The sequence below is a fragment of the Neofelis nebulosa genome, chromosome 10, assembly GCF_028018385.1.
Source record: "Neofelis nebulosa isolate mNeoNeb1 chromosome 10, mNeoNeb1.pri, whole genome shotgun sequence".
In the NCBI taxonomy this organism is placed as follows: domain Eukaryota; kingdom Metazoa; phylum Chordata; class Mammalia; order Carnivora; family Felidae; genus Neofelis; species Neofelis nebulosa.
Genome location: NC_080791.1, coordinates 69,732,995 through 69,760,880, shown reverse-complemented (window position 1 = coordinate 69,760,880; position 27,886 = coordinate 69,732,995). Strand labels below are relative to the sequence as shown.

Here is a 27,886-nt window from a genome sequence, read left to right as displayed (position 1 = left end):
TCTGTCTGTCTCTGTCCCAAAAATAAATAAAAAACGTTGAAAAAAAAATAAATAAAAAAATAAAATAAAATAAAATTGTAGTAAACTATTGATAGTAATTCTTGGTTAATCATGCTAGAAAAGGAAGTAAAAGCTAGAATAACCATCATGTAATTTATTTTGAATTTTGACAGAATTTTTAATTCAAAAAACAAGATGAAAAAGAAGGTGTGAAGTGTTTTGTTTTCTTGACAAGTAGCTCAGGTCTTTTTCTTCCTACTTATTACTATAAATGAACATTATTATACTTGAGGTAAATACATTGTGTGACTATAATGCATGCACCAGTCTGAAGCAGAGGTACGTAAGCAGTCTGAGCATGCTGATTTTCTTATTTTTTTTTTATTAAAAAAAATTTTTTTTTTCTTAAGTTTATTTATTTTTGAGACAGAGACAGAGCATGAACGAGGGAGGGTCAGAGAGAGCGGGAGACACAGAATCGGAAGCAGGCTGCAGGCTCTGAGCCATCAGCCCAGAGCCCGACGCGGGGCTCGAACTCACGGACCGCGAGATCGTGACCTGAGCCGAAGTCGAACGCTTAACCGACTGAGCCACCCAGGCGCCCCAAGCATGCTGATTTTCATTTGCCTCTGGGGAAGGGGCACATTTAATACCTTGACTTAATATTTGAGGTTGTTTTTGATTGTTCCAAAAATTTTTTTTAATGCTTATTCATTTTTGAGAGAGACAGTGCGAGCAGGGGAGTGGCAAAGAGAGAGGGAGAGACAGAATCCAAATCAGGCTCTAGGCTCTAGGCTCTAGGCTCTGAGCTGTCAGCGGGGCCCTGAACTCACGAATTGTGAGATAATGACCTGAGCTGAAGTCAGATGCTTAACCAACTGAGCCAACCACCCCTGTTTTTGATTGTTATAAATCAAAATCATTCATCTTAGGGCCTAATTATACAGAGAAGTTATCATATCAATATCAAAGTAGGTCCTTAAAGTCAAACTAGCACTGATAAGCCAGAAATCAACACAAGTATAAATAAGTTGTTGTATGCTAAGTTCATTACCTGGGAAGAGAATAAGAGGGTGTAATAAATGATTTTATTCAGCAAATTTTGCTTTTGGGATGCTACCAGCATTCTGGAAACAGGCAATAAAATGGAGGTGTCAGAATATCTCTGGAGATATAGCCAACCTAATTATATGATCAGTAAAGCTGTACAGAGTGTTCTAAGTAGCCTGAGTCATGGAGGAATTTGGCAGAAGCTGATGAATCTGATGAGATGGAGGTACATTTTTAGGTCACCTTTAAAGTTTAGTTATCTAGCCTCTAAAGGGAATTTACCACAGAATCTAATCTTAGTTTTAATTTTCCCTTTGTAGAATATTAGAACAGCTAAAGAGTATCTTCTGAATTTTAACACTATTTCCTACCTAATTAAAATTATAGATAGTAATCATATGGTCCTATAAAATTTGTGGCAGTACTTTCATTCAAGCAAAAGTTATAGCATCAGCTGTTGAAGCCATTTTATTTGGGAGACATTAAAAGTCATTTGAAAAATACAAATACTTTCTGTGTCCTTAGTGACTTTTTTTCTTCCTTTGGGACCTTGCTTTTGTGAGATAAATTACTAGTTTGGTAATGCTCTCATTAACATAGTGAGAGTCCTAAGTTTGTACTTTGTGTTCTCAGAATAGTACTAATACTTTTAGAATTTAGGACAGTTAACATTGGTATTTTTATTAATCATTTACTAGCTTTCATTGCTTAGTTATTTGAGTTGGAAGACTATTCTGTTCTTGGGTTTCTGTATATTTTTAAATACAATAATATCATAAAATTTCCCTTAATTTTGATTGGTCTGGGTCAGCATTAGCCATCAGTACATCTTTAAAAAAAATCTACAACAGTTAATTTAGAAAACATTTTGATGTTTTAGGTTTTATTTCTGGGAAATAATATTTATGGTGTTCTGTGGAAATATTACTTGAAATCAAAAAGGAGAAATAGTGTGATTTAAAACAACTTTTCTACATCAGGATTTTTAGAAGCTCTATGTGGATTTTGAATTTTTTAGAGGACAATTTGCATAGCTTTTTTAAACATCTTTCTTTCAGAACGAGAAAAAGACCACAGTTCCTCTCGTCCAAGCAGTCCTCGCCCTCAGAAGGCATCTCCAAATGGTTCTAGTAGCAGTGCCGGGAACAGCAGCAGAAACAGTAGTCAGTCAAGTTCAGATGGTAGCTGTAAGACATCTGGGGAGATGGTGTTTGTATATGAAAATGCAAAAGAAGGAGCTCGGAATGTAAGAACGTCGGAACGAGTAACACTGATAGTGGATAACACTAGATTTGTTGTAGACCCATCCATTTTTACTGCACAGCCAAATACAATGTTGGGCAGGTTTGTATTATTGCCGTTCTTTGTAGTATTATAAAGCACTTTCACATTATTTTATTTATTTATGTTTTATAGTAATTCTTTCTTGGAATGTAACATTGCTGTTGGTACAGATGAACTGAGCTTTGGAGGTTAAATAAAGTATTCAAGTTAATACAACTAGAAAGTGGTAGAGCCAGATCTTAAACTTAAGTTTTTTTTTTAGTTCATTTTTTTAATTTATTTTGAGAGGGAGTGTGAGTGGGGAGGGGCAGAGAGAGAATCCCAAACAGGCAGAAGCGAAGCCCGACGCGGGGCTCGATCCCACAAATGATGAGATCATGACCTGAGCTGAAACCAAGAGTCAGATGCTTAACCGACTGAGCCACCCAGGCACCTCTTGAACTTAGTTTTATTTCTAACCATCTTTGCTGTATCAGCAGGAAAAACAAATGCATACATTAGTTAATGAAGATAGGGTCCCAAACGATCTGCACAGCCGAAAACCTTAAAGTGTATGTGACAAGGTAAATTTAACAGAAATAATGTGCTTTCTTCACCTGGGGGCTCCCAAATTCAACCACCAAATATAGCAGGCATCAGCATTGTTTAAAGAAAAAAACCCACCAGGTTGGTTATCTGAAAAGTCAGCATAAATTGTCAGTTTGATGTAGATACTTAAAAAAAAGAAACATTATTAACAAGTAGTTAGTAGAATGAAGGAGAGGTACTAGCCATCCTCAAATCTTTGCTGGTTCAGAGTAAAGATTAACGTAGTTTGTAGTTGTGGGAACTGCAGTCTTAAGAATGATACAGTCAATATACACTTGATTTTTCAACGTGTCCTAAACTAGGATCAAATACCTTTTCATTGTAAAATTAGTATCTTTTTCTATTCACTCAAGTATAAAAAGAAAGAGGATATAAATGGAATAGAAGTTAACATGTAGAAAAAACTTGTTTTTTTTTTCTAGGTCGCATATGAGGAACCAACTATTTAGAATGTGTCTGTGTGTATGTGTATGTGTGATTTCTTAGTATCTCTGCATACAGAATAAAAGCTAACGTATGACACTACATTTTCAAATAAATGCTCCTTTTAACATTGGCAATTAGACTTTATATCTCTCAGGAAAAAAATAATTATGGCTTTTATGTATTTTTAGCAGCACAAAGGGGTATTATTTTTTTTTTAACTTTTTTTTAATGTTTTATTTATTTTTGAGACAGGGAGAGACAGAGCATGAACAGGGGAGGGTCAGAGAGAGGGAGACACAGAATCTAAAACAGGCGCCAGGGGCGCCTGGGTGGCTCAGTCGGTTGGGTGGCCGACTTCGGCTCAAGTCATGATCTCACGGTCCGTGAGTTCGAGCCCCGCGTCGGGCACTGTGCTGACAGCTCAGAGCCTGGAGCCTGTTTCAGATTCTGTGTCTCCCTCTCTCTGACCCTCCCCCGTTCATGCTCTGTCTCTCTCTGTCTTAAAAATAAATAAACATTAAAAAAAAAAAAATTTAAAACAGGTGCCAGGCTCTGAGCTGTCAGCACAGAGCCCGACGCGGGGCTCAAACTCACGGACCGTGAGATCATGACCTGAGCCGAAGTTGGCCGCTTAACCGACTGAGCCACCCAGGCACCCCACAAAGGGATATTATTGATGGGAGGTGTCAGGAGGATGACTTGACACTATTAATACTTTTTATTTTTACCTAAACTTTAAAGAAACACACTTAAAAAGTAGATATTTGAAATTTTGCTTCATTTGTTATGCTACATTTTTTAAAAAAAGAAAAAACAAAGCCCAACAACATATGTGTGTGTGTGCATATGTGTGTGTGTGTGTATCCAGATTGATCTGTGTTCTGCTTTTGTAAAAAAAAAATTCAAGTATTTAAGGGACACCTGGCTGGCTTAGGCTATAGAGCATGGGATCTCGGTGTTATAAGTTCAAGCCCCACATTGGGTGTAGAGATTACTTAAAAATTAAGTTTATTTTTATTTCAAGTCTTTGAGAAAATTACATGACATTTGATTCCTGAAAGACTGTTGTCTTTTTTTTTTTTTTTTTAGATCAATGAAGTCATCTTTTCCAATGTCAGTTGAGTAATTAATGAAAATTAATATTTATGGGAACTATAAAAAGCAGTTGGCATTCTTTTGGAAACTTTGAAATGAAAAAGCTTTGTTTTTCATAGATTTCTGTGTTATAATAAAAGAGGAAACCATTTAAATTGGGAAATTGTTGAGTGGAATACTCAGCCATGTTTACTTTAGGAACAATGGTATCATGGAATTCTGAGGTTCAACTTCCTTTAATCACAATTTTTAAATTGGGAAAATTTCAAAGAACATATTCTGCAAGTTGCCTCTTGTCAAAATAGTTACTGTTAAAGGGCCAAGAGTATTACTTGAAAAAATAGAAATTGGTATTTTCTTATGTAAAAATTAATATTAAGAGCTTTTTACTCATTTGTTTAAACTTTTCATTCATCTCTTAACTTCTTCCTTCCTCTCTACCTGAGCATTTGATTGCTGTTTTTTTCAGTTCTAAGATGCAAGTGTAAGAATTCCGAGTGATATTTCTTAGATTTATAGTTAAAATTATGAAAAGTGAAACAGCCTCATCTTCCTTTTTCCTGTATGTGCTGCACTACAGCATTAACTTTGCAGTGAAGAAGGCAGCAGTCTTAAGGAGAAGGCATAGATAACATGGTTTCCTTTTTCTTTTTCTTTCTGGTAAGATTATTATAAAAATCATCTTTCCCCCTAGACTGATTGATTGATTGATGGATTTTTTTTTCCCCCTGAGAAGCAGGAGCTGGAAACTTCTTTAGCTTCAGAATTTTATCATTTGATTTTGTTTGCTTATAGGGAATCTATACTCTTGTTCCCTCCCATCAGAAAGGAAGTACTTTTACTATTTCTTCATTTGTTACATTTGCCAGAATAAATTGCTGATAAGAATTTTTGAGGTAGGGGCACCTCTACCTCAATGGCTCAGTTGGTTAAGTGTCCAACTCTTTGTTTCAGCTCAGGTCATGATCTTACAGTTTGTGGGATCAAGCCCCGCATCAGGGCTCTGTGTTGACAGCATGGAGTCTGCTTGGGATTCTCTTTCTCTTTCTCTCTCTCTTTCTCTCTCTCTCTCTCTCTCTCTCTCTCTCTCTCCCTCCCTCCCTCCCTCCCTCCCTCCCTCCCTCCCTCCTTCCCCCTTCCCTGCTTGTGTGCATGCTTTCTCTTTCTCTGTCAAAAATAAAGAATGTTTTGAACTAATCTGATAAATTTTAATTCCTTTTTACTTATGTACATGAAATAAATTTTCCCTCTGAAGGAAGTATCGTGTTTGTTACATTTCTCAATTATTTATCATCATAGGATGTTTGGATCTGGCAGAGAACATAATTTTACACGTCCCAATGAGAAGGGAGAGTATGAAGTGGCAGAGGGAATTGGCTCCACTGTGTTTCGAGCTATTCTGGTGAGTGCTTGTTTCTTACGTGTATTTGCTAAATCACATAACCTCTTTTTGGTAGGTACTTGGACTGGAAGCAGAGTTCGATTTGTATATCTGTATGCAGAATATTGTTTTAAAAAAATACCATTTCATTTATTTTTATTTTAGTACATAAAGGTAATACGACACAAATAAATGAATTTTATGACTTTTGCACAGATAGGACAGGGGATGATTTACCTCTTAGGTATAAATAGGCAGTTCTTTCAAGGGTTTAGTGATAATACTTCTGGAGTCATATTACTCCTCCCTTCCTAATTCTCTTAAATACAATAAGTTGATCATTTTTTGCTACCTGAGAATGAATGAGACTATGTGAATTTTAATATTTTATTGCACATAGCTGGCACTGTGGACAGTTATGAACATGTAAAAGTCATATCCAAAATGTAGTTGTTAGCATCTTCATTTTAAACCTTGTTTTGAGATTTTCACCTTTTATTTTGATGAATATTTGAATTAGTATTAGAGTCCCTTCTTATAATTTCAAATTAGTGATAAAGATTTGATTTATAGTGTGTGACAGTTTATGCCACAGTCTGAAAATACTGTTTCCTGAAATAATTTTAGGGAAAGTAGGCAGGGGGATCCTGAGGTACAAGATAGGAAAAGAAATTGATCTTGATTGGGTTGTTAGTACTTGGACAAGTACCAGAAGACATCTTGCTTCCACTGGTGTAGCAGCTTTATTAAGTGCGTTATTGTGGCTCAGAACCCCAAGGAAGCTTGATGGAGGGGTGGGGAAGATCTTGATTTGGGGGATAAGTGCTTACAATTCCACTTGACCCTCCAAGTAGAGGTGACAAGAAGTTTGGGGGCTAACCCTTAACAACTTTTCAAGTAGATTTTAGAAATGAGGGCTAGTGATTGTTCATCATAAAATTGGACACACCAAAGAATAGTATTTGGAAGAATATCTAACTGTGCATTCTGTTTATATATTTTAATATTTGGATATGACTTTTAAGTTCTTTATTAACCATAAATTTTGCTCAATTTTCTAGGTAATATTGAAGGTAACTTAAAATCTGTCACTTAACTTTTTTTTTTTTTCAGTTTATTTATTTTGGGAAAGAGGGAGAGGGGAGGGAGACAGAGAGAGAATCTGCACTGATAGTGCAGAGTCTGATGCAGAGCTTGAACTCACAAACCAAGAGATCATTACCTGAGCTGAAGTCAGGTACTTAACCAACTGAGCCACCCAGGTGCCCCTTACCTTTCTTTTTTAAAAAAAGTTTAAAAATTTGATGATAGTTATATAGAAAAATAACTTGCAGAGGGGAAAATACATGTGAATTGGCATGATACAGTAGAGAGAAGAAATGCATCATTAATGGGGAGACCTGGGTTCTAATCTTTCCTCTGCTATTAAATAATCGTATGACTGGGTGAGTCAGTGAACCCAAGTTTTCATATTGGTAAAATGAAGAAGTGGTTAGATGAACTGAGGTCCCATCTAACTTTAAAATTCCACAGTTCAGAAATCTCAGAGCTCCACTGTTTTTGAAAATGCTGCCAGCTTAATTTTAATAAAAAGGTTTTGGACACCTTGTGCTCTAGATGTTTTATGCATTCTTTACTTTTTTTGTAGGATTACTACAAAACAGGAATAATCCGTTGTCCTGATGGCATATCTATTCCTGAACTGAGAGAAGCATGCGACTATCTTTGTATTTCTTTTGAATATAGTACTATTAAATGTAGAGATCTCAGTAAGTATGATGTTTTTTGTGTAAGTGGTTTGTAGAGTTACAGTATTGGAATGAAAAGCCTGAAATAGTGCTATTTACCTAGGCATCAAATATTTAATTGGATTATAAAGCATTCTAATACCATCAAGATGATTTGTGGAAGTCTACAGAGATCTTTATAAGATCTTGTGCAATTTTCCAAAACTTTTTAGAAATTTTATGTATATATTTATGTATGCATGTATTTATTATTTGATAGACTCTCCCAGATTTCCTCCTTGATCCCTGTCTCTGTCTTTTGTTGCAACTCTTTATCTTCCAGCTTGGGAACCCTGGCTTTGGTCAAGTACGGTATTTGGCTTCACTCTTCAGATCACATCAACCAAAAATTTAATTATATTTGTACTTTGCATGTGAAATAATATCTTAAGCCCCTGTGGAAGATAAAAATAATTCTCAAAAACAGTATTTGTCATTACATATCTTAAACTGGATACTCAGTTCATACAAAGGGCTAAGTCACTTTGAGAACATCAAACAGCCTCAGAGCAGAGTCTAGAACTTTGGAAATCCTAACTTTTTGATTGATATTTTCCCCTCACTACCTCCACAACATCCCTCCCTCTCATTGTTATGCCATGCCTGGGGTGGGGTGAGGAAGGTGATAATACACAGAAAGGTTAAAATAGAATAGGAGAATTTTCAGTTGTTGACTTGGATGTTAAGTGGTTGAAGAAGTTCAGGAGAGGTTATTGTGGGCTAGAAGGATTGAGAAAGAGTTCAGAAGAAGCAGGTAGTAAAGAATAAATAGGAATAACTTAGAAAGAGTAGAGTAGGGAGGTGACTCTAATGTTGAAATTTTTGGAATAAAGATGCAAAAGATATATTTTGAAAACAACTAGTTGGAGCAGAGACTTTGTATCAGTACCAGAAGGAGATGGGAATAAATAAATGGACCACATTATGGAAAGTCTTTAAATCCAAACTCATGTTCTTATATTTTTATCCTATATACGGTGGAAAGCCATTTAAAAAGTTTCCTATGCATGGTTATAACCTTGTTAATCTCAGCCTTATGGTTATCTTTACCTGATTAACCTAAACTCAACACTAGCTTGGCATACCTTCTCAAAAGTTTAGTGTGTTAGAAACTGGGAATGGAAATATTATTTAGAAATTTAAGGCACCTACTGTATGCTTTAATATAGCTTATTTTTTTTTCATACTTAGTTAAGCTCTCATTGAAAATATGTGGCCTTATTAAGTTTTTCCCTAAGTACCACTTTATTATTGCCAAAAATTCTTTAAAAAGTCTCCATAAAAATATCAGTAGGTTGAGACAAAGTGGCTGGTCCACGTCTGAGTCCATTTCTCTATAAATGATATTTAAAAGTTTAAAGTCAGATAGTTGGACAGGTAGAGCATACATGTGTAAACACAACCAAAGTTTGTTTTTTCACATCTTGAAAAATGTTTTTACTAAACCATGAGCATTATTATAATTACAGATTTTTTAGTTTACGTCTTGTGTTTTTTTATTCATGGGAACATTTTTAATTTCATTTCATATAATTAGATGTTGAATTTTGGTGACTGTCAGATAAAAAATTGATGTGGATTTGGTTTTGTAATCCTTTGGACATAGACCTTGTCATCACTGTTAAGTCTCATTTATTTGTTATGGAATTAAAGGTAAGAGTCTTTATGTAAAATACATGCCAAATGGTTTTTCTAGACTTTTGGCTTTTAAATAATTATTTGTAACTGTTTCTAGAGTATTTGTAATACACGTTTTTTAAAATGTAGAGATTCTCTTAGACTTTATTAAAACTATACAGAATTTGAAGAGACAAAATGGCCTTTTAAAAACATAAAAGGATAGTGTAGGTGTAGGCTTGAGTCAAAACTGCATTTTTTCCTGCTAAGATGTGTCTTAACTGTATACTGGAATGGCACTTTACACTAAGATGTCTGTCTCTCAACTTAAAACCATACAAGTACTAAATGTTTATTGAATAGAGAGTCCTGGGTTTTTTGGACAAATTATTTAAAACTTTGTTTCTTAGTTCCCTCATCTTTAAAATGGAGACAATAATATTACTTATTTCACAGGGTTGTTGTGAAGATGAAATGAATAGTGCTTGACGCATAGTATTATATAAAGGTTTCCTTTTAAAAAAGATAGCAAAATTAGGAAATAAAAGTAAATTTAAAAAGTATTGTATCATATTGTACATGCTATTTTGTAGTATTTTTACATGGAAGTATATTGTGAATAATTACATTAGCAAATATGTTTTAATAACAACTTATTTAATGGCTTATCAGTCATTTTCTGCATTTTTATTGAACACATAGTTTATACCAAATATTAGGTATATGAAAGGCAACAAAAAAAAGACAGAGTCCCTGCTTTCATGATGCTTGTAGTATTGTGGGGAAGACAGACAAGTAAATTATATTATGGTGTTAGAGAAATAATAGAGTACTAAATGAGAATATAGGAGCCGTACCTAACTCAGGAGTGGAGGCTTAAGGAAACTTTCTGGAGGAAGGGGAAAAGAAAGTATGTTCCAGACAGAAGGAATTGTATGTTCAGATTAGTACAGGAAGGAACTGACTTCTTAATCTTCTGTCATAGAACTTACCATATAGTGAAGGAACTCTATGGCAAATAGTAGCTCCCCAACTATGCTGTAAATTTCTTCAGTGTCCATCTTCTCAGGCAAACACTGTAATCCACATAAGGGTTTGAAAACCACAGCTGAACTCAGGAATGAAAGCCCAGGGCTAAAAGAAATGAAAATATAGTATCCGTGGGTAAAAGTGGTATGGAAAATGAAATTTAAAGTTTGAATAAAGCACCAGTTCAGAGGGCCCAAGAAGAAAGACACTGTAGGTAGGACACAATGGGACTGCAGCCAAAGGCTAAAAAACTAAAGTTATATCAAAGCTATTGAGAAAGGGAGATCAGAGGTAGAGCCTGGTTATGGAGTCATGGAAACAGACACCTAAATGACAAGAGTGACTGTGTTCTTTCTCTCTCTCTGTCTTGCTCTATTTTTTTTAGTTTGTAGCATTAAACCAGTTTGAACTTGAGGGTAAGGACTGTACCTTTCCAGCTTTGTGTCCATAGTGCCTGACACATGGTAAGGAAGGACTCAATAAACATTTGCCAAATAAGTAAATTATTTTATCCCTCATGCATTTTTTAGGACCCTATTCCAATTCTTGTCATCTTCTCTAGTACCATTAGTCTTTTCCTCTCTATGTAATCTTCAGCCTCAGACTCAAATCTGACCTATGTCTGTTGTAGATATTAAAAAACAATTATTTAAAATATTTTAAGTGAAGGGGCGCCTGGGTGGCTCAGTCTGTTAAGCGTCCAACTTCGGCTCAGGTCACCATCTTGCAGCATCAGGCTCTGTGCTGACAGCTCAGAGCCTGGAGCCTGCTTCGGATTCTGTGTTCCCCCTTCTGTTTTTGCCCCTTCTCTGCTTGCACTCTGTCTCAAAAATAAACATTAAAAACAATAAAAAAATAAAATATTTTAAGTTTTTCATTGGAATTATTTGAAGTTAATGTTTTAGAAGAATTAACATATTTACTGTACCGTCTCCTCCAACTGCTATTTACTAAGTTTTATTTTTATTTCTTTAAAAAAATTTTTTTTTACATTTTACTTATTTTTGAGAGAGAGCGAGCGCACGCGCGAGTACAAGCGGGGGAGGGGCAGAGAGGGAAACACAGAATCCGAAGCAGGCTCCAGGCTGTGAGCTGTCAGCACAGAGCCTGACCCAGGCTCGAACCCACAAACTGCGAGATCATGACCTGAGCTGAAGTCAGACACTTAACTGACTGAGCCACCCAGGGGCCCCAAGTTTTATTTTTATTTCTGCTCTTTATTTTTTGATATTTTGTATTTTTGTTGTGTGTAAAATATGTTTAAATTTTCTAACTGCTAACATATGAGAAAACTACTGAATTTTGTACATTTGTATTTATTTAGCCATCTAACAGGATTCTCTTTATTTCTAATAGTTTTTCAGTTGGTTCTTATATATTCTTGGTGGATAATTGACTCTGTTGTAAATAACACTTTATTTTTTTTTTTTTTATTCTTGTTTAAATATGTATTTATTTTGAGAAAGAATGAGTGTCAGGGAGGGGCAGAGAGAGGTAGTGCAGAGCTCAATGTGGGGCTCAAGCTCACAAACCATGAGATCATGACCTGAGTCAAAATCAAGAGTTGGATGCTTAACCAACTGAGTCACCTAAGTACCCCTAAATAACACTCATTCTTTCTCCCTCCCTCCCTCCCTCCCTCCCTCCCTCCCTCCCTGCCTCCCTAGATAGATAGATATCTTATTTAATTGTCTAGAATATTTTGAACGTTGTTTCAAAATGTAGTGATAATTCTGGCTGGTATCCCTGTCTTTAAAGGCATTTCCTTTAGGTTTCACTGTTAAGTCACTCCTTTCTTCTAGACTCTTTCTTCCTTTGGCTCTTTGACATCCTTCTTTCAGGTCTTCTGTTTATTATTCTCTCACTTGCTCCCTGTTCCTATATCTCTTGAATGTAGTAATTCTCAAGCATTCTGTCTTAAGCTACCTTCTTTCTCACAGAATCTGTACATTTATTCTAAGTGATGCCATTCATCATTATGGCTTCAGACATTTCCTATGCAGTGTGGATTTCCAATTCTTTAATTCTTTTTTTAAAAAGTTTTTTTTTTTAACGTTTACTTGTTTTTGAGACAGAGACAGAGCATGAACAGGGGAGGGGCAGAGAGAGAGGTAGACACAGAATCTGAAACAGGCTTCAGGCTCTGAGCTGTCAGCACAGAGCCCGACGCGGGGCTCGAACTCACGGACCGTGAGATCATGACCTGAGCCGAAGTCGGACGCTTAACCGATCGAGCCACCCAGGCGCCCCTCCAATTCTTTAATTCTTAAGTATCAGCTATGCGTTTCTAGTTTACTGCTTAACTTATAATCCCCTCCCTTCTTAATCAAGCTTTCTAGGAGTTCCATGCATGTAGTATGAGTGAGAATAAATATGAATGAGTATAAATATAAATATGAAGTGATGGATAAGACATTGTCCCTGCCTTTATGGCATTTACAGTCTAGTGGGGAAGACAGGCATTCGACCAGTAATAAAAAGCTGTGAAAAATGCAGTGAAGAAATGAGATGCTATGAGAAGTGTGTGGTAAAGGGACTATGGCAGATCATCTCCTTGACATTAAAGCTAACACCTAAAGGGGTGGTGAAGAGGATAAGATGCTGACTGTTGCAGGCAGCAGAAAAGGTGTTTGCAGGGGCTGTCAGGTTGGAAGGAATATGACACACCTAACGAACTGAAAGAAGGGAAGTGTGGCGAGAGTGGAGGGATGGAGTGTGAGAGGTGAGAAATAAGGCCAGAGGAGTAGGGAGAAAACAAAATTTATTAACTGGACAACTATCTGATGACTGTTCATTCTGTACCATTCTCTTCTGAGTTCTGGGGATACAGCATGAACAAACCAGGCAAAACTTCCTGTTCTAATGGAACTTAATACTTTTTGGGGGAAGATACACAATAAACCAGGTAAACAAGTAACATATGGTATGTTAGTGATAGGTGCTGAGGAGGGGGAAGAAGTAAGGAAGGGACATAGAATAGCCAGAGAAGCCTTACTTGGAAAGGAAAATTTAATTTCAGGCAGAGGTTAACAATGAGTGCAACCGTTGAGGCAGCTTGCCTGGCATATTTGAGAGCAGCAAAGAGTTGGGGTAAAGGAAGTTAGAGTGTTCGTAGTAGGAGATGAGGTTAGGTGGGGACCTAGGTCATGTAGGGCCTTTATCTTTTGGCTTTTATTCTGAGTGAGATGGGAAGCCATTGGAGGGTTTTGAACAGAGGAGTGATATGATCTGTGAGGTTGCCGTGTTGTACCGTTTCACGGGGCACTGGTCACACAGAATTTCATGTAGAGTTGTGTGGTGCTGTAGTCCTGATCTGACTGTGGCTTAAAAGGATTACTCTTTGCTGGTGTGTTGGAAATGGACTGCAAGGAGAAATAAGGTAAAAGCAAAGAGATAATTAGGACGCTGTTGCCATAATTCAAGTAAGAGATAGTGGTGGCTTAAATCAGGGTGGAAGCAGTGGGAGGTGATCTAATTCTGGACATGTTAGATGGTAGAGTTGTGGGATTTGCTAGCTAACGGAATATGGGATGGGGAAGAGAGAAGAGAACTTTTTTTTCTTTTTTTGAGAGAGAGACAGAGGATGTGAGCAGGGGAGGGGCAGGGAGAGAGTAGGGGGGAAAGGAGAGAGAGAGAATCCCAAGCAGGCTCCATACTGCCAGCACAGAGCCTGATGTGGGGCTTGAATTCACAAACCATGAGATCATGACCGGAGTCAAAGTCAAGAGCCAGACGCTTAACCAACTGAGCCACCCAGGCGCCCCAGAAGAGAACTTTAACTTGAAATGTGGAGTTGCCATTAAGTGAGATGGGGGAGACGTCATAGGGAGCAGAAATTTAGAAGCTTGATTTGGGACATGTTAAATTTGAAACCCTTACTAGACATCCAAGTGGAAATGCTTAGTGGGGCATTGGGTATACATGTTTACAGTTCAGGAGAGAAATACGGGCTAGACTAAATTTATATGTAGGGGAGATATATATATATATATATATATATATATATATATATATATATATATATATATGATGTATATATACATATGTAAGACTTATGTGGGCTATATGTAGTGTTTAAAGAAAATATTTTTTTAAAGGACAGTACACATTGATGTGTGATCTCCTTTTTCATGTAACAGACCTTTATGGACCAAGTTGGGGATCTGGGACTTTTATTTTAAGGATAGTATAAGCCGTGACAGATTCAAACTAGAGGAGATGCATAATTTGGCTGCTGAGGGGAAGATGAATTACACAGGGGCCGAAGCAAACGTTGGGGGAATGTGATTAGGTTTTATAGTAGTTTGGTGAGAATTAAGGATGACTTGGACTTGGGGGTGGGCATTGGGGATGGAGTGTGTTCGGGTTAATTATTGTTCTGCAACAGACCATTCCAGACATAGCATAAAGTACAATCATTTTTATTCTGTGGGTCAAGAACTCAGACCAAGTAGAGGTGGCTTTTGTCTGCTTCACGATGTCTGAGTCCTCATCTTATGAATAATTGAAGGGCTGAGGTGACGTAGAAGGCTGCAGGCTTCTTCACTCACATGTCTGCTGCCTGCACTCGGATGACTCAAAGACTGAGTTCAGCTAGGACTGTCAAACAGGGTACCTACACGTGGCCTCTTCATGCATCTTGGACTTCTCCAAACCTGCACACTAGGTTAGGTTGGGAATCATTTGGAAAGTGAGCATTCCCCAAGACCGAAGCAAAACCACAAGTCCTACACTGTCACCTCTGCAATGCTCCCCTGGTTAAAGCAAGTCAGTATAACCAGCCTACATTAAAGGGGAGGGTTAGACTCCACCTCCTGGGAAGAGATGTCAAGGTCCCACTGCAAAAAAGCATGAGGCATAAGAGATGTTGCACTTATCTTTAGTTAGCGTATTCCAGAGAAGGAAATGACACCATTCAAGGTGTATTTAAGAGGTAGACTTGATAAGCCTTGGGGAATAATTGAGTTAGGATATGAAAGAGGAATCAGGGATTCACTTATTTATTCTACAAATATTTAAGTTCCTATTATATGCCCGGCACTCTTCTGAGATGATTCTGAGAAATGAATGGGATGATGTGGCCAGTTTAAGAAAACAGTGCAGGGAGAAGCAGATATGATTAAATTCGCTTTTGAATATATTGAGTTTGAGGTACTTGTGAGGTGGCATCCCAGTAAAGATTTTCAGAAGGCAGTTGAATATAATGCATCTAGAATATAGAAGATGAGAATTAGTAGAATAAATTTGGGAATTATCAGCATAAGGTAGGAGAAGAAAAGACAGTTGTCCTGAGAAACATCAGTATTTAATGAACAGCTAGAGGAGAAAGAGCTGGTAAAGATGATCGAAGAACATCCAGAGGAGAAAGAAAAACAGGGATAGTGGCTTCGGAGAGTCTTAGGAAAGAGAGTGTTTTAAGAAGAGGGTGATGGTCCTCATAAGAGATTCAACTGAGAATTCAAATAAAAGCATGATCTAAAGATGTTCATTATTTTCACCAATCTACAGGTCATTTGGAATCTATATTGAGAGCAGTTTTGAGGAGTACTGAGTGTAGAAGCCAGATTGGAATTGGTTCAAAAGTTAAAGGAAAATCAATGTGTTGATATATCTAGGAGTTTGACGATAAAGGGAATTAAAAAGAAATGATAATGGGAAGTAGCCTTCCTATATATCTAGCAGTTTGGTGATAGAGAGAATTCAAAAAAAAAAAAAAAATCATAATGGGAAGTAGCCAGCCTAGAGAGAGGCATGGCTAAATAATAACATTTTATTTAATCATTTGTTATATCATTATATATTATTAATAACTATTACATAATTAGCAACATGGTTTAGGGGGGAAAAAGCCCTCCCTCCGGAGACTATAGATTAGATTGAGTTCTAATTCCTTCTCTAAGCCTCTCAGTAGTTCTGAATTAGTAGTGCCTTAAATAGGAGATAGGACATTGTCATTGACGTAGAAAAACAAAAAAGATTAGGTCAATGCAGGTGAGTTTGTGGCTGTGTATTTGGGAAATTGAAGTTACTTGTTATGTCTGTACTTAGCCTTTTGCTTTCCTTATCCCAGAATCAATTCACTTCTTTGCCTACACTGAAATATTAATGTTTGTGAATAATTTTCTGAGAAAGAAAACATGGGAGATGGAATGTGGGAGCTATTTTAGTTCATATGGACAATCTGAAAAGATCCTTAAGATATACCCTAAGATACAATTGCATATATTGATAGAAGACAACATGATATAGTAAAAACTACCCTGGGCTAGGGAGGGGTTGGGGGATTTAATTCTGATTTTGCAAATTAGTTTTATAACCTTGGGCAGATCACTTATGAAGTATAAAATGGAGCTTGTGTTAGATACTTTTAATTGGCCCTTCTTGCTGTAAGATCCTACAGTTAGTTCCATAACATCTCTTCCTAGGATTTTTTTTTTTTAAAGATTTATTTTTGAGAGAAAGACAGACAGAGTGTGACTAGGGGAGGGGCAGAGAGAGAGGGGGGACACAGAATCCGAAGCTGTCAGCACAGAGCCCAATGTGGAGCTCAAACTCACGAACTGTGAAATCATAACCTGAGCCCAAGTTGGACGCTTAACCGACTGAGCCACTCAAGCGCCCCCCAAGTTTTTTTTTTAATGTTTGTTTATTTTTGAGAGCGAGAGAGAGGCAGAGCACAAGCAGGGGAGGGGCAGAGAGAGAAGGACACACTGAATCCAAAGCAGGCTGCAGTCCCTGAGCTATCAGCACAGAGCCCGGTGCAGGGCTTTAACCCACAAACTGTGAGATCCTGACCTGAGCTGAAGTCGGATACTTAACCAAATGAGCCACCCAGAGGGCCCCTAGGAAAAGTTTTGACAAAATAATAACCACTATTATTTTGTCTGTAGGGTTGGATGTTGTGTGTGTGTATTCCTCCTGCTCTTCTTTTACTCGTCAGTCATCAAAAAAATCAAGGTATTTTTGTGGGTTTCGTTTCAGGTGCCCTAATGCATGAGTTATCAAATGATGGTGCTCGTAGACAGTTTGAATTTTATCTGGAAGAAATGATCCTGCCTCTCATGGTAGCTAGTGCCCAGAGTGGGGAGCGAGAATGCCACATAGTAGTGCTTACAGATGATGATGTAGTTGATTGGGATGAAGAGTATCCACCACAGATGGGAGAAGAGTATTCACAAAGTAAGTGTTGTGGCATGTTTTCTCTCTCTTGAGTCATCATAGATTCTCTCTGTATCTTATAATACTGATCAAAGGACAGTTTTTATAAAGAAAGTACATTGAATTCTTACCTACACCAGGTCATCAAACCATGGGCTGTGGGCCAAAATCCAGCCTATTGCTTGTTTTTATGAATAGTTTTATGTATTGTCTTTTGCTGCTTTTGCGCTACAGTGGCAGAGTTGAGTAGTTGCAACAGAGACCGCATGGCTCACAAAGCCCAAAGTATTTACTCTGTGGCCCTTTAGAAAATGCCTGTCATGCACAGAAATGGTTTGCCCTTTATTGAGTATCTGGATCTTGATGGATTTTTTTTCTTTGCATTTAGAAAGAAGCCTTCTACAGAAGTAGATCTTGGAGTTAGTAGATTATAAAAAAATCAGCTGATTTTTTTAGATTAATTTTTATTCATATATAAAATGAGAAGCTTCAACTCATTGATTTCTAGGGTGATTTTAAGTTCTAAGATACTCCCTTTTTAGTATCATATATGTGTTCTGGAGGATATAATGATCCTTCAGAAAGCTTTGTGGAACTATAGTTAGGTATTTCTGACCAAAACAGCTTATCTTGAGCATTAACAATGACTTTTTCCTTAATAGACTTTTAAACTTTCCCTGATATGAGCCTTTTGATTTTTTTGTTGTTAGAAAATTTATATTACTTTTCTTGATGAACCCAATATAATATTTTTGAGCAGTTTTATAGGTTTGAGCTCTATCTAGCTCTATCTAGAGCTAAAAGAATGATTTGAGGAACTAGATAAAAGAACCCAGCACCTTGTTCTGTACTCCAGTCTATGTTGACTTGGTAAAGATTAGGGTTTAAGTGAAAATACAGGAATATAGAAACTTACAGAATGCCTTAGTCTCTGATTTTTTCGTTTTACTTATCCTTGTCTAAAAACAAAACAGTCCCCAAGTGGTATTCTTTTTGAAGATATTCAAAAGATTATTTTAACATAAGTTATAGAAGCTCTTTTCAGAGTTTACATTGAGATGCTCCCTTTGTATGATACACTTAGTGTTGTGATTCTTCTCTGGACAGTTGTAGTAACAGCCATTTCTGTTGTGTTTCCTCATTCCTAGCTTGTTTTCTGACAGTTTTCTGTAATAAAATGTGGAATAACAAGTTGAGCAAAACACAGGAAAAATGAAAGGCTAACAAAGATTAAAAGAGATATACTAGAAAGTATAGAGCCAGCTATAGAACATAGAAATGACATGATAGTGATAGAAGAACTATGGTTGACCTGGCTTTTCCCTCTGAGTTGTTGAACTTTCCATGTCCGTGTTCTTTGGTTTGTTTTCATGTTTTTCATCTTCAGCTTGGAAGCTTAAAGAGGACTGAAAACATTTTTACTTAATTTGCTTAAATATATTTCATTTTGTGCTAAGATGTTCCAAACTAAAGAAGATTGATTTGAGGAAACACAGCCTCTTCAGCGTGATTTTCCTAAATGTGACATACACCATTCATTCTGAGATGTCAGCAAATTTTTGTTTTAAAATACCAGTAATCTTAAGGATGTAAATCACAAATTTACCCCATGAGTAGCATCTATATACGTATTTTCCTTTTATTGGCTCTTAAACCAGCATGTTTGGTTTGTGAGTGTGTTTTTCTTTTTTTGAAAAAACCTTTGCAGTTCACCTTTTAAGGGAGATAACTCCACCTGAAAGAGAGAAGGCGAGGAAGGTCCATCACTCTAACTCCCTGAAGTTCCCAGCACATTTGGAAGACTCAACATGTTGTCAGTGGAATGTCTGTCCTTTGCAAAGCCAGTTTGCTCTAAACAGACTAACCTAGGCAGAACATGCTCGAATCTGCCATTTTTTAACATCAGTAGTAAATGGGGCTGTTCGCCTGAATTGGAAACAGTTTGTGGGGAGGGTCTTTGCCTTTTTGGGGAATTATTAATAGTTGCTCAATCCGTGAAATATAAGATGTATCCATTTTATAGTTTCTGACGAGGCAGTTTTTCCCCTTCCCAGACAAGGCCTTATAGGCATTACAGCAAAGTCCTTGAGTTGGGCTGCTTGATAATGATGTGATATTGCTATCTTTTGGTTCTCTTATTTGAAGAAATTGGGGCAGATCCCATTCTAGTAAGTTTGTATATGATAAATCTTTCAGAAGGAGATTCTTCCTATGGATTGGGTTACCTGATTGGTTATTAAAGCTTTTCTGGTTTCAACTTAAGTAGACATTTGCTTATTCATTAACTGTACTGAATTGTCCTGTCATGTTGGCTAGTCACCCTTCCGCATCACTGCATCCATGATTTGGGCTTATAGGGTTGTCAGGCCCCTTTGAAGATGGAGATAATTTTATCTCCAAGTACTTTGATTTTTATTAAGAAAATATTTCGGTGTTTTTTGTGTTTCCAGTTATTTATAGCACAAAATTATATAGATTTTTCAAGTACATTGAAAACAGAGATGTGGCCAAATCAGTTTTGAAGGAAAGAGGTCTTAAGAAGATTAGATTGGGAATAGAAGGTAAGACATTTTCATTATTTTCTATTAATTTTCTTTAAAAAAAAAAAAAAGGGCTAAAAATTGAATCCCATTTGGAGTATAGTTTGAGAAATACATACTTTGAGAAGAACTCAAGTGATTACTAGATGAATGCTCATGCAGTAGACCTATAAATAACAAATGTTAGCTTCCTTTATCTGAGAAGATAGAAAGCCATTAGAAATTATTTATTCCGTAAGATCCCCTAACAATATAGAGAGATGAATTTATCTTTTCTGCCATAGGTCACCTTGATGATTTTTGAGCCCATATAGTATGTTTGGGCACACATGTACATGTTCCCATAAGATTGGCAGAGCTCTTTGCCCAGTCATGATCATTGGAGCTCCTCAAAGCCGAACAGAACTAAAAACCACTTTCTGAAAATGGATGTAAAAGCATATTAGTAACTTACTGGTTCTTAAGGTATAATAATAGTTAACTTATTTTCACATTAAATACAAATTTCAAACTTATTTCATCTTCTTAAATATGGGAAAGAACAACCAAAAATAGGGTGTTTGCAGGAAGGGGAGGAGACTTTGGGCTTAAAAACAGTGGAATTGCTCACACATTTGCTTCACCAGTGTGTGTTGTTCTCTGTCATTTTGTAAATAGTGGAATTTAGCTGTTTGATTTCAAAGCTAGAAAGAAGGCACCTGGAAGCTACTGTAGATTAGGAGGTTGAGGAAGGCCTCCCTAAGGCAGACATACTTGAGCTGAAGCCTGATGACAAGTAGTTGTAAAAAAGCCTTACATACTATGCTAAGGACTATGGACTTTCCCTTGAAGCATGAGGAAACCATTGGTAGGGTTATTTTAACATTTATTTATTTTTGAGAGAGCATGAGTGGGGGAGAGGCATAGAGAGAGCGAGACACAGAATCCGAAGCAGGCTGCAGGCTCTGAGCAAGCTGTCAGCACAGAGCCTGATGCGGGGCTCGAACCCACGAACCGTGAGATCATGACCTGAGCCGAAGTTGGATGCTCAACTAACTGAGCCACCCAGGGGCCCCAACCATTGGTAGTTTTTAAGCAAGGCTGTAATATTACACTTGTGTCAGTGTGGTGACTGTGTGGAGGACAGATTGAAATATGGTGAGAAGGAATTTAAAAGACTTTCTAATAGTCTAAGAGGAATCAAGGACAAAGGAATAGATCTGGAGACCTTTCTGAACTCTAGAGCTGCCCTTCAAATGGTAATTGATTGGGAGTGTGAAACGACATCCTGCAGAAGGTCTTGAAAACGTTTTTAGCCCTGCTTGCCCCTGAGCCACATACGTGCACATTCCATACATGGCTAAATATACTAGCTACCAGTGATGCCTACATACATCCTTTATGCAATAATTATAGAGACCCTAGTGTATGAGGTTTTTCTAGTTTTTTCTGATGTAAAAATTTATTTATTTATTTAGCTAAAGAGAGAGCGAGCATGAGCAGGGGAAGGGCAGAGAGAGAGAGAGGGAGACGAGAATCACAAGCAGGTCCCGCACTATCAGCACGGACCCCGATTGGGGCTCAAACTCTTGAACCATGAGGTCATGACCTGGGCTGAAGTCAAGAGTTGGATGCTTAATCGACTGAGCTACCCAGGTTCTCCCTAGTTTTTCCTGATTCTGATATGGTCTGTGGCCCATGAGCTTAATCTTGCCCATTGCCTGTTGTTTTTCCTTCCATTGTCTGTTCTTTATAAAGTTTTTTATTGGAACATAGGCATGCTCATCCGTTTACATATTTCTGTGGCTGATTTCACTTTATAGTGGCATAGATGAGTAGTTGAAATCCAAGCTAAAATGAGCCTGAAATATTTACTGTCCGGCCCTTTACAGAAAATGTTTGCCAGTCCCTGGTCTAAACTAGCAATTCTTGCTAGTAGGAGAGAAGGAGGGGACTTACAATAGCTTCTAAGAAGTGTATGTTTTTGGAAAAATTACCTTCCTGGTAAATGACTGAAACTTTTCCCAAACTAGAAGTGTCTTTGCTGACCTATGTGCAGAAGTGTACTTAGAACCAGTGAAGCTGGAGAGCTCTATGGCTCTTTATCTTTTAACAACAACATCAACAACAAAAAACTCAAAGCAATATAAAGAGGAGATTTAGGTTTAAGGAAATTAGAAGGCTAATGTGGCAATAAATTGCAGGCCTTGAGGCAAGATAATCCTGTGAAGGGAAAGGTTCAGCAATGTTAAGGACACACAGGTAGAGCCCAAAATGCACTCCATTACATGCCATTGTATTTGGGACCTATCCCCTCCATGCTTTTACTTTATGAATGTTTTTCTGGTGGTTGGTGTATTGAGTGGAGAGGATGGGAGAAACCTGTATGAATTGTATCTGTAGGGTTTCAGTTTCTGGCTGTTGAACTGATGACTAAGGAGATAGAATATTGGTTTCCCTTCTTTAATTTCTGTTTGTTCAGGAACTACGGCAGAAAAGCCCTCTGTAGGCTAACTTTCGCGAGAAGTGTACAGGGGTGTGTGTGTGTGTGTGTGTGTGTGTGTGTGTGTGTGTATCCTCAGTTTTTAAAATTTTTGTCTCCTCCAGGTTATCCTACCTACAAAGAAAAAGTAAAGAAAAGGCCTGGGGGCCGCCCAGAAGTGATTTACAACTATGTCCAAAGACCCTTTATTCGAATGTCTTGGGAGAAGGAAGAAGGAAAGAGTCGGCATGTAGACTTTCAGTGTGTAAAGAGCAAATCTATCACCAACCTTGCAGCAGCTGCCGCAGACATTCCCCAGGACCAGCTGGTAGTCATGCACCCGACTCCACAAGTAGACGAGCTGGATATTCTCCCGATGCACCCTCCTTCTGGCAACAATGACCTCGATCCTGATGCACAGAATCCAATGCTGTGATGCTGATGTTCCTTGAAACCATCGCATGCTACCCTTCACGGTGACGTTGCGCTCTCCTCATTCTGCACTACAAGGCCACGCTCTTCATCGTGAGATGCACATAACAATGTTTAGGATATTGCAGTGGAGGCTTTTTTAAAGACCAAAGGTAGCTGAATGGTTTTTTAAATGAGTACAACTCTAGCATCCTGAGGTTCCAGTTATATAAATGTATTTGTTTACCAGTAGGTTTGTGAAATTGGTTCTTTGTATGGGGGACTGTCCTTTTTCACACATCTAGATATTTTCAGAAGTGGTGAAAATTGGCAGCTGGGGTCTTTTCAGCTTAGATTGATACTCATCACACCCCAGGTAAAATGTAGAATATTACATAGTTGCACTTTATAAATGGTGGTTAAATGGAACTGTTCAAGCCATTTTTATAGTTGTGATGCACAATATAACTGAAATAAGTGCTTCTATCAAAGTATTCCTTCAGTAAAATGTGTATAGTTTGCTGCCCATGATGAGCAAAAAAAAAAAATGAGTATTTATCATTGGGCTTATTTGAATGATTAGGATGAGATTCAATGCCCCTATCTATCTTCTCTCCAGTGCTGTTCTTGCCCTTTTACAGTGAGTCACATGCAGGAAGTGTGAACATCCAGTCTGCCTTACCCTTTATCTGTTCAGATATTTATTTACTAATTTTTTTTTCTTAAGAGTTATGGGATAGGAAAATGAAGTGTTTGCTCTTCATTTACTAAATGATTGTAAACTCGAGTTTTTCATCAAAATAAAATTCCATTGTTTTAATGTTTCTCAAGTTTATAACCATCTTGACCAGATCCCTTAGTCTCATAGATTTCCTGTCTTAGTGGTAGCTCATGGACCTCCAGTTTGGTTGATGTGCGATGAAGCACTTAGATTCCCTATTAAATCCGAAGCAGTGTTTGAGCTAAAAAAAAAAAAAAAAAAAAAAAAAAAAAAAAAGAACATTTTCTAGTCAAATCTAACATCAAGAGTGATGGCTTTACTAGGTTATAGGAGAACCTTAGGTTTCGGAGACAATTTCTGACACTGGTTTGGTGCTTTGTCCGTTATACTGTGCTGTTCCTCTTAGCAAACTATTTGTGCAAATTCTTTTGAAAAAAATACTCTGTGGCCCAATTCACAAAGGAAGCAAAAATGCTTTGGGTCAGGGGTAACTTACTGTGTGAAGCTATACAAACATGAGAGGAGTTGTAGGAAATAAGCCCATTTGCTACACCTACTCTTGAATCTGTAATTTCATAGGATTTGAAATATGTGTTTAAGCAGTAACATTGTACTCACATAAAACTGCCAACTATTTGGGGAGGAATTATTTTAACAGTATAGCTAAGCTATTAACACAGGGAAATTCTGTAAGTCCTACGTTTGTTACGAAGGCCAGAAAGGCACTGTAAATGTTATGGGTGTGGCTTGTCCTTAAACACCCACTGTAGAAAGTTGATCCAGCCCTGTAGCACAAACAGTATTTATAGAACAAGGGAAACATTTATTAAAAATATTTAACTGTCTAATACATTATACTTTAACCCATATTTATAGTAAAGGATTCTTACAAGGAAGAATAAACAGCTTTATGATACAATTAGTATAAGAAATATCCACATGGGGGACTTCTTTGTAGTGTAAAAACACCATACATCTGAAATGACCATTTGCATATAAAAGCTACCAATGATGCTTCTGTGCACGATGATTAAAAAATTCAACACAAACAGAATCCAAAATATACAATTAATGCAAGCTATCCACAGCTAGCCCAATAATCAATGATGAGAAAACACTGGAGCAGGCTTAGTTCCACTTTGTCTGAAGTTACACATAGTAAGATTGACTTGTATCAATGGCTCTGAGGTGGCTTTTATGAGGACAGTACATAAAAGCTGTTCTCTCCTTATCCAGTAAGCTTCACAGACTGTAAAACTCCACCAGTAATGCACTTTGATACTGTAGCTGTTGCCAAAGCAACATGTAGTGTTTACAGCGGCCATGGCAAGTCACTGAAGTCAACAGGACCTCCCAGCCCAGCATCTGCTTCCAAGAGACTCATTATGACGGCCATTGCTGCTTCATCATTGCTGGGACTGCTTGAGCCTTGGTCGTTTTCTATCATGTCTATGCCTATGTGAGGGTTCTCACCTGTGGGAGAAGAGGAAGACTGGTCAGTCATAATCCCAAAGCATGTTTAATATTAGTAGTACATAACAGTAAGGGGAGAATGGTGAGAAAGACTGCGTTGGGGCTGCGTTGCCTTTTTTTTTTTTTTTTTTCGCTGTGTCTCAGAATAACCAACTTTTTAGAAACAAAGTGCTGAAAATGCAATAAAGATAAAAAGCATTGGAGTTGACCTCATTTTAATATTCTGACATAACCAGTTACAAGGAGGGAGATACAGAAGGAAAGACAAATAGGAAGGTAGGGATTTAGGAAAAAAAAGATATGGAAAGACAAATGGAGAAAAAGATGGGTGAGATGGGAGAAACAAACTATCACTTCATGACTTTTAATACCCTCTGAAATGCTTATTGATCATCCTTCCAGGCTTTATCTCTGAACCTTCAGCAGCTCTCCCACTGAAGATTTCTGGCCCACATGGGAAAATGGCTGTCTCTAGGCTGCTGGAGTCTCCTTTTGACTTCCAGGGACAAACCTGGAATCTCCACCTGAACTCAACCACTAAACTGAACTTTGAAGTAAAGATTTAAACAAATTTTAAACTAGTTTAGAACTAGTGTGTTTTATTCATTTCTTAAAATTGACTTCATGCCAGATGTTGTGTGCAAGCTTCTGACAGTGGAAACGAGTAATAATGCTACTTACCAAGAATAGAAGAACTATCAGAATATGGATAACCTGGGTTTTCCTGAGCCTGCCCTGGTAGTAGGCCACTGGAAGGAATGTCTGGAGTCCCTCCATTTAAAATCTATGAACAAAAAGTGAAGTTTTTGTATCACTAACAGTTTTAATCAGTATTGGACTCAAGATCATCAAGAAAACGAAGCATGTTGAAAAGAGAAAGGTAGGGGGGGGAAATGTTCAGTTTCCTATTCGAGGATTTCAAACAGGAAGGTATTAGGAATGGTCACAGTAAGATAAACCTCTCCCCCAAATTATTTTCTCTGGATGATTCAGCCCACACAGGCAATTTAAAGACCGAGTAAAATCCCTAGAGCATTTGTTTACCTTGGATCACACTATTCACATGATTCTTGAAGGCCAAGGACTAAAACCTCAGCAGCTGATTAGATTTCCAAGGAGGCAGTGATTGCGAGTCTTGCCAGTAGGTGGCATTACAAATTGAAAACTCCAAAGACCATATGTTTATGTATGCTGTATTTATCAATATTTCCTATATGCGAAGTTACAACTAAAAATTTTTAAAATTAATAAACCTATTATATGTTAACCTGAATAGCATTTTAATGAAAAATAGCTTTTTTAAAACAACAAAAGTTCAGAAATGTCCTTTTTTTTTTTTTAAAATCAAATGTCTGGCTTAACTGGATTTAACTGGATTCTCATTTTCTTCTCCTGTTTAGATGTTGTTTGGTGGAAAAGGGAGGTATATTTGAATAGTCTTTTCAAATAACTTTGGTATTCTGATGATTCTATATCAAGACTCAGGTGGAAGTTTCTTAAAGATTAGGTACAACGCGGAATCTGAAACCTTATCGGTGAAATTCTTGTACTCTAGTATATAAAAATGCATCGGTGTACCTTTGGATAATTTTGCGTTGGTCATTTGGAAAATACTGGCTGAGTCAGGCAGATCTAAATATTGACACATTTCACCATACATCAAAACATCACCATCCTTAATATTACCTCTATCAGCAGAAAGACCTTTTAAATTCCGGGAAACTGGTGAGCTCAAAGTAGCAGATACAAGTTTTCCAAAAACTCTAATCTTTGCTTGAAAGCTAAAATTTTCTCACTGGCAACAAACACTGTCAGTTGTTTTCCTTGCACTCACGTACATTTTCAAGAAAATGTCTCTAAATACTCAAGTCTGAATAACCGCAGTTTGCAGTAGTAAAAATGGCATATGCTATGACAAAAACAATTTGTTTAGCTCATAACTTGGTCATGCAAGTGCTTTCCTTTGAGGCAACCAGGGCAGTACATAGTTCATGCACATTCCCCAGTTGTATCAGTATGAAAACATTGACTCAAGGATTTTATGCGGTATTTTTACTGCTTATTAAGGACATTCTAAAACTGGCTTGAAAATTTATTTTTTTGTGAGTTGATGGTGGTGAAGAATACAATGACTACTAGTACAGTTTGGTGCCACTGCCGTGATTTTTGCAAAAGCACCAGTTTTACCCGACACTGCTTTTGCGCTGTCAGTTCCTGTATTAACAGTGGGAGAAAAAAAAGTTTTACATTATGAAAATAGTTTTGGCCTTGGGAGACCCCTAATAAGGTCCTTCCCCCCTCAACACCCCTCCCCTGCCCTCCAAAAAAAAAAAAAAAAAAAAAAAAAAAAAGACTGCAGATGATATTTAGGGGAGCTGCCACTTTATCTGAACCTACCTTATGCCTCTGGATGTCCAGACTCTCCCTGGACCTAGGAGGTTCACTTAGAGCCTCACTTTTTAAGCTTGACTCTGAATGAACTAGTTGTCAAACTGAATGGCTCATTTTTGGACCTGCCCAATTTGAAAGTGACTGGGAAGGGCTGGAAGCCTGGGGCCACCTTTACTCTCATGGCTTTGGCACAATGCTGCTGTCATTTCTAACTCCATCTTGTTTAAGCTGCTCTTATAAGTCCTGTTGCTGAGGACTCCTATTCAGAATTTCTTCCCATTTTTATAAGCCCCCCCCCCCCCAAAAAAAATTCCGTAAATGCCTCAAAAATACTTGGGGCATTGTGATGTAGAGTACACTTCTGGATCTCTGCAGTTGTTGGTGTGAAAACAATCAACAGTCGAGACCTGAATTTAAGTTTTGGCCTATACTTGTTAAATGATTAGCCCAGCATTTAATATTTGGGAACTTAGA

The 27,886-nt window shown here is 37.5% G+C and overlaps 2 protein-coding genes across 19 annotated transcripts in view; one reads left to right on the top strand and one right to left on the bottom strand.

Moving 5' to 3' along the window:
- Positions 1-23,647, top strand: part of BTBD10 (BTB domain containing 10) — an 87,496-nt gene extending 63,849 nt beyond the window's left edge. For all 7 annotated transcript variants that reach the window (XM_058688304.1, XM_058688303.1, XM_058688307.1 and 4 more), the window contains 6 exons: positions 2,109-2,394; positions 5,743-5,845; positions 7,473-7,593; positions 17,239-17,436; positions 19,866-19,976; positions 22,542-23,647. In XM_058688304.1, coding sequence (XP_058544287.1) covers positions 2,109-2,394; positions 5,743-5,845; positions 7,473-7,593; positions 17,239-17,436; positions 19,866-19,976; positions 22,542-22,852 — 1,130 coding nt within the window. In that variant the 3' untranslated portion in view covers positions 22,853-23,647. The remainder of the gene's footprint in view (positions 1-2,108; positions 2,395-5,742; positions 5,846-7,472; positions 7,594-17,238; positions 17,437-19,865; positions 19,977-22,541) is intronic.
- Positions 23,648-24,350: 703 nt separating this feature from the next.
- The window catches only part of BMAL1 (basic helix-loop-helix ARNT like 1), a 106,072-nt gene continuing 102,536 nt past the window's right edge, over positions 24,351-27,886 (bottom strand). For all 12 annotated transcript variants that reach the window (XM_058688291.1, XM_058688289.1, XM_058688292.1 and 9 more), the window contains 2 exons: positions 25,703-25,805; positions 24,351-25,021 (listed from right to left, as the gene is read on the bottom strand). In XM_058688291.1, the coding sequence (XP_058544274.1) occupies positions 24,861-25,021; positions 25,703-25,805 (264 nt within the window). In that variant the 3' untranslated portion in view covers positions 24,351-24,860. The remainder of the gene's footprint in view (positions 25,022-25,702; positions 25,806-27,886) is intronic.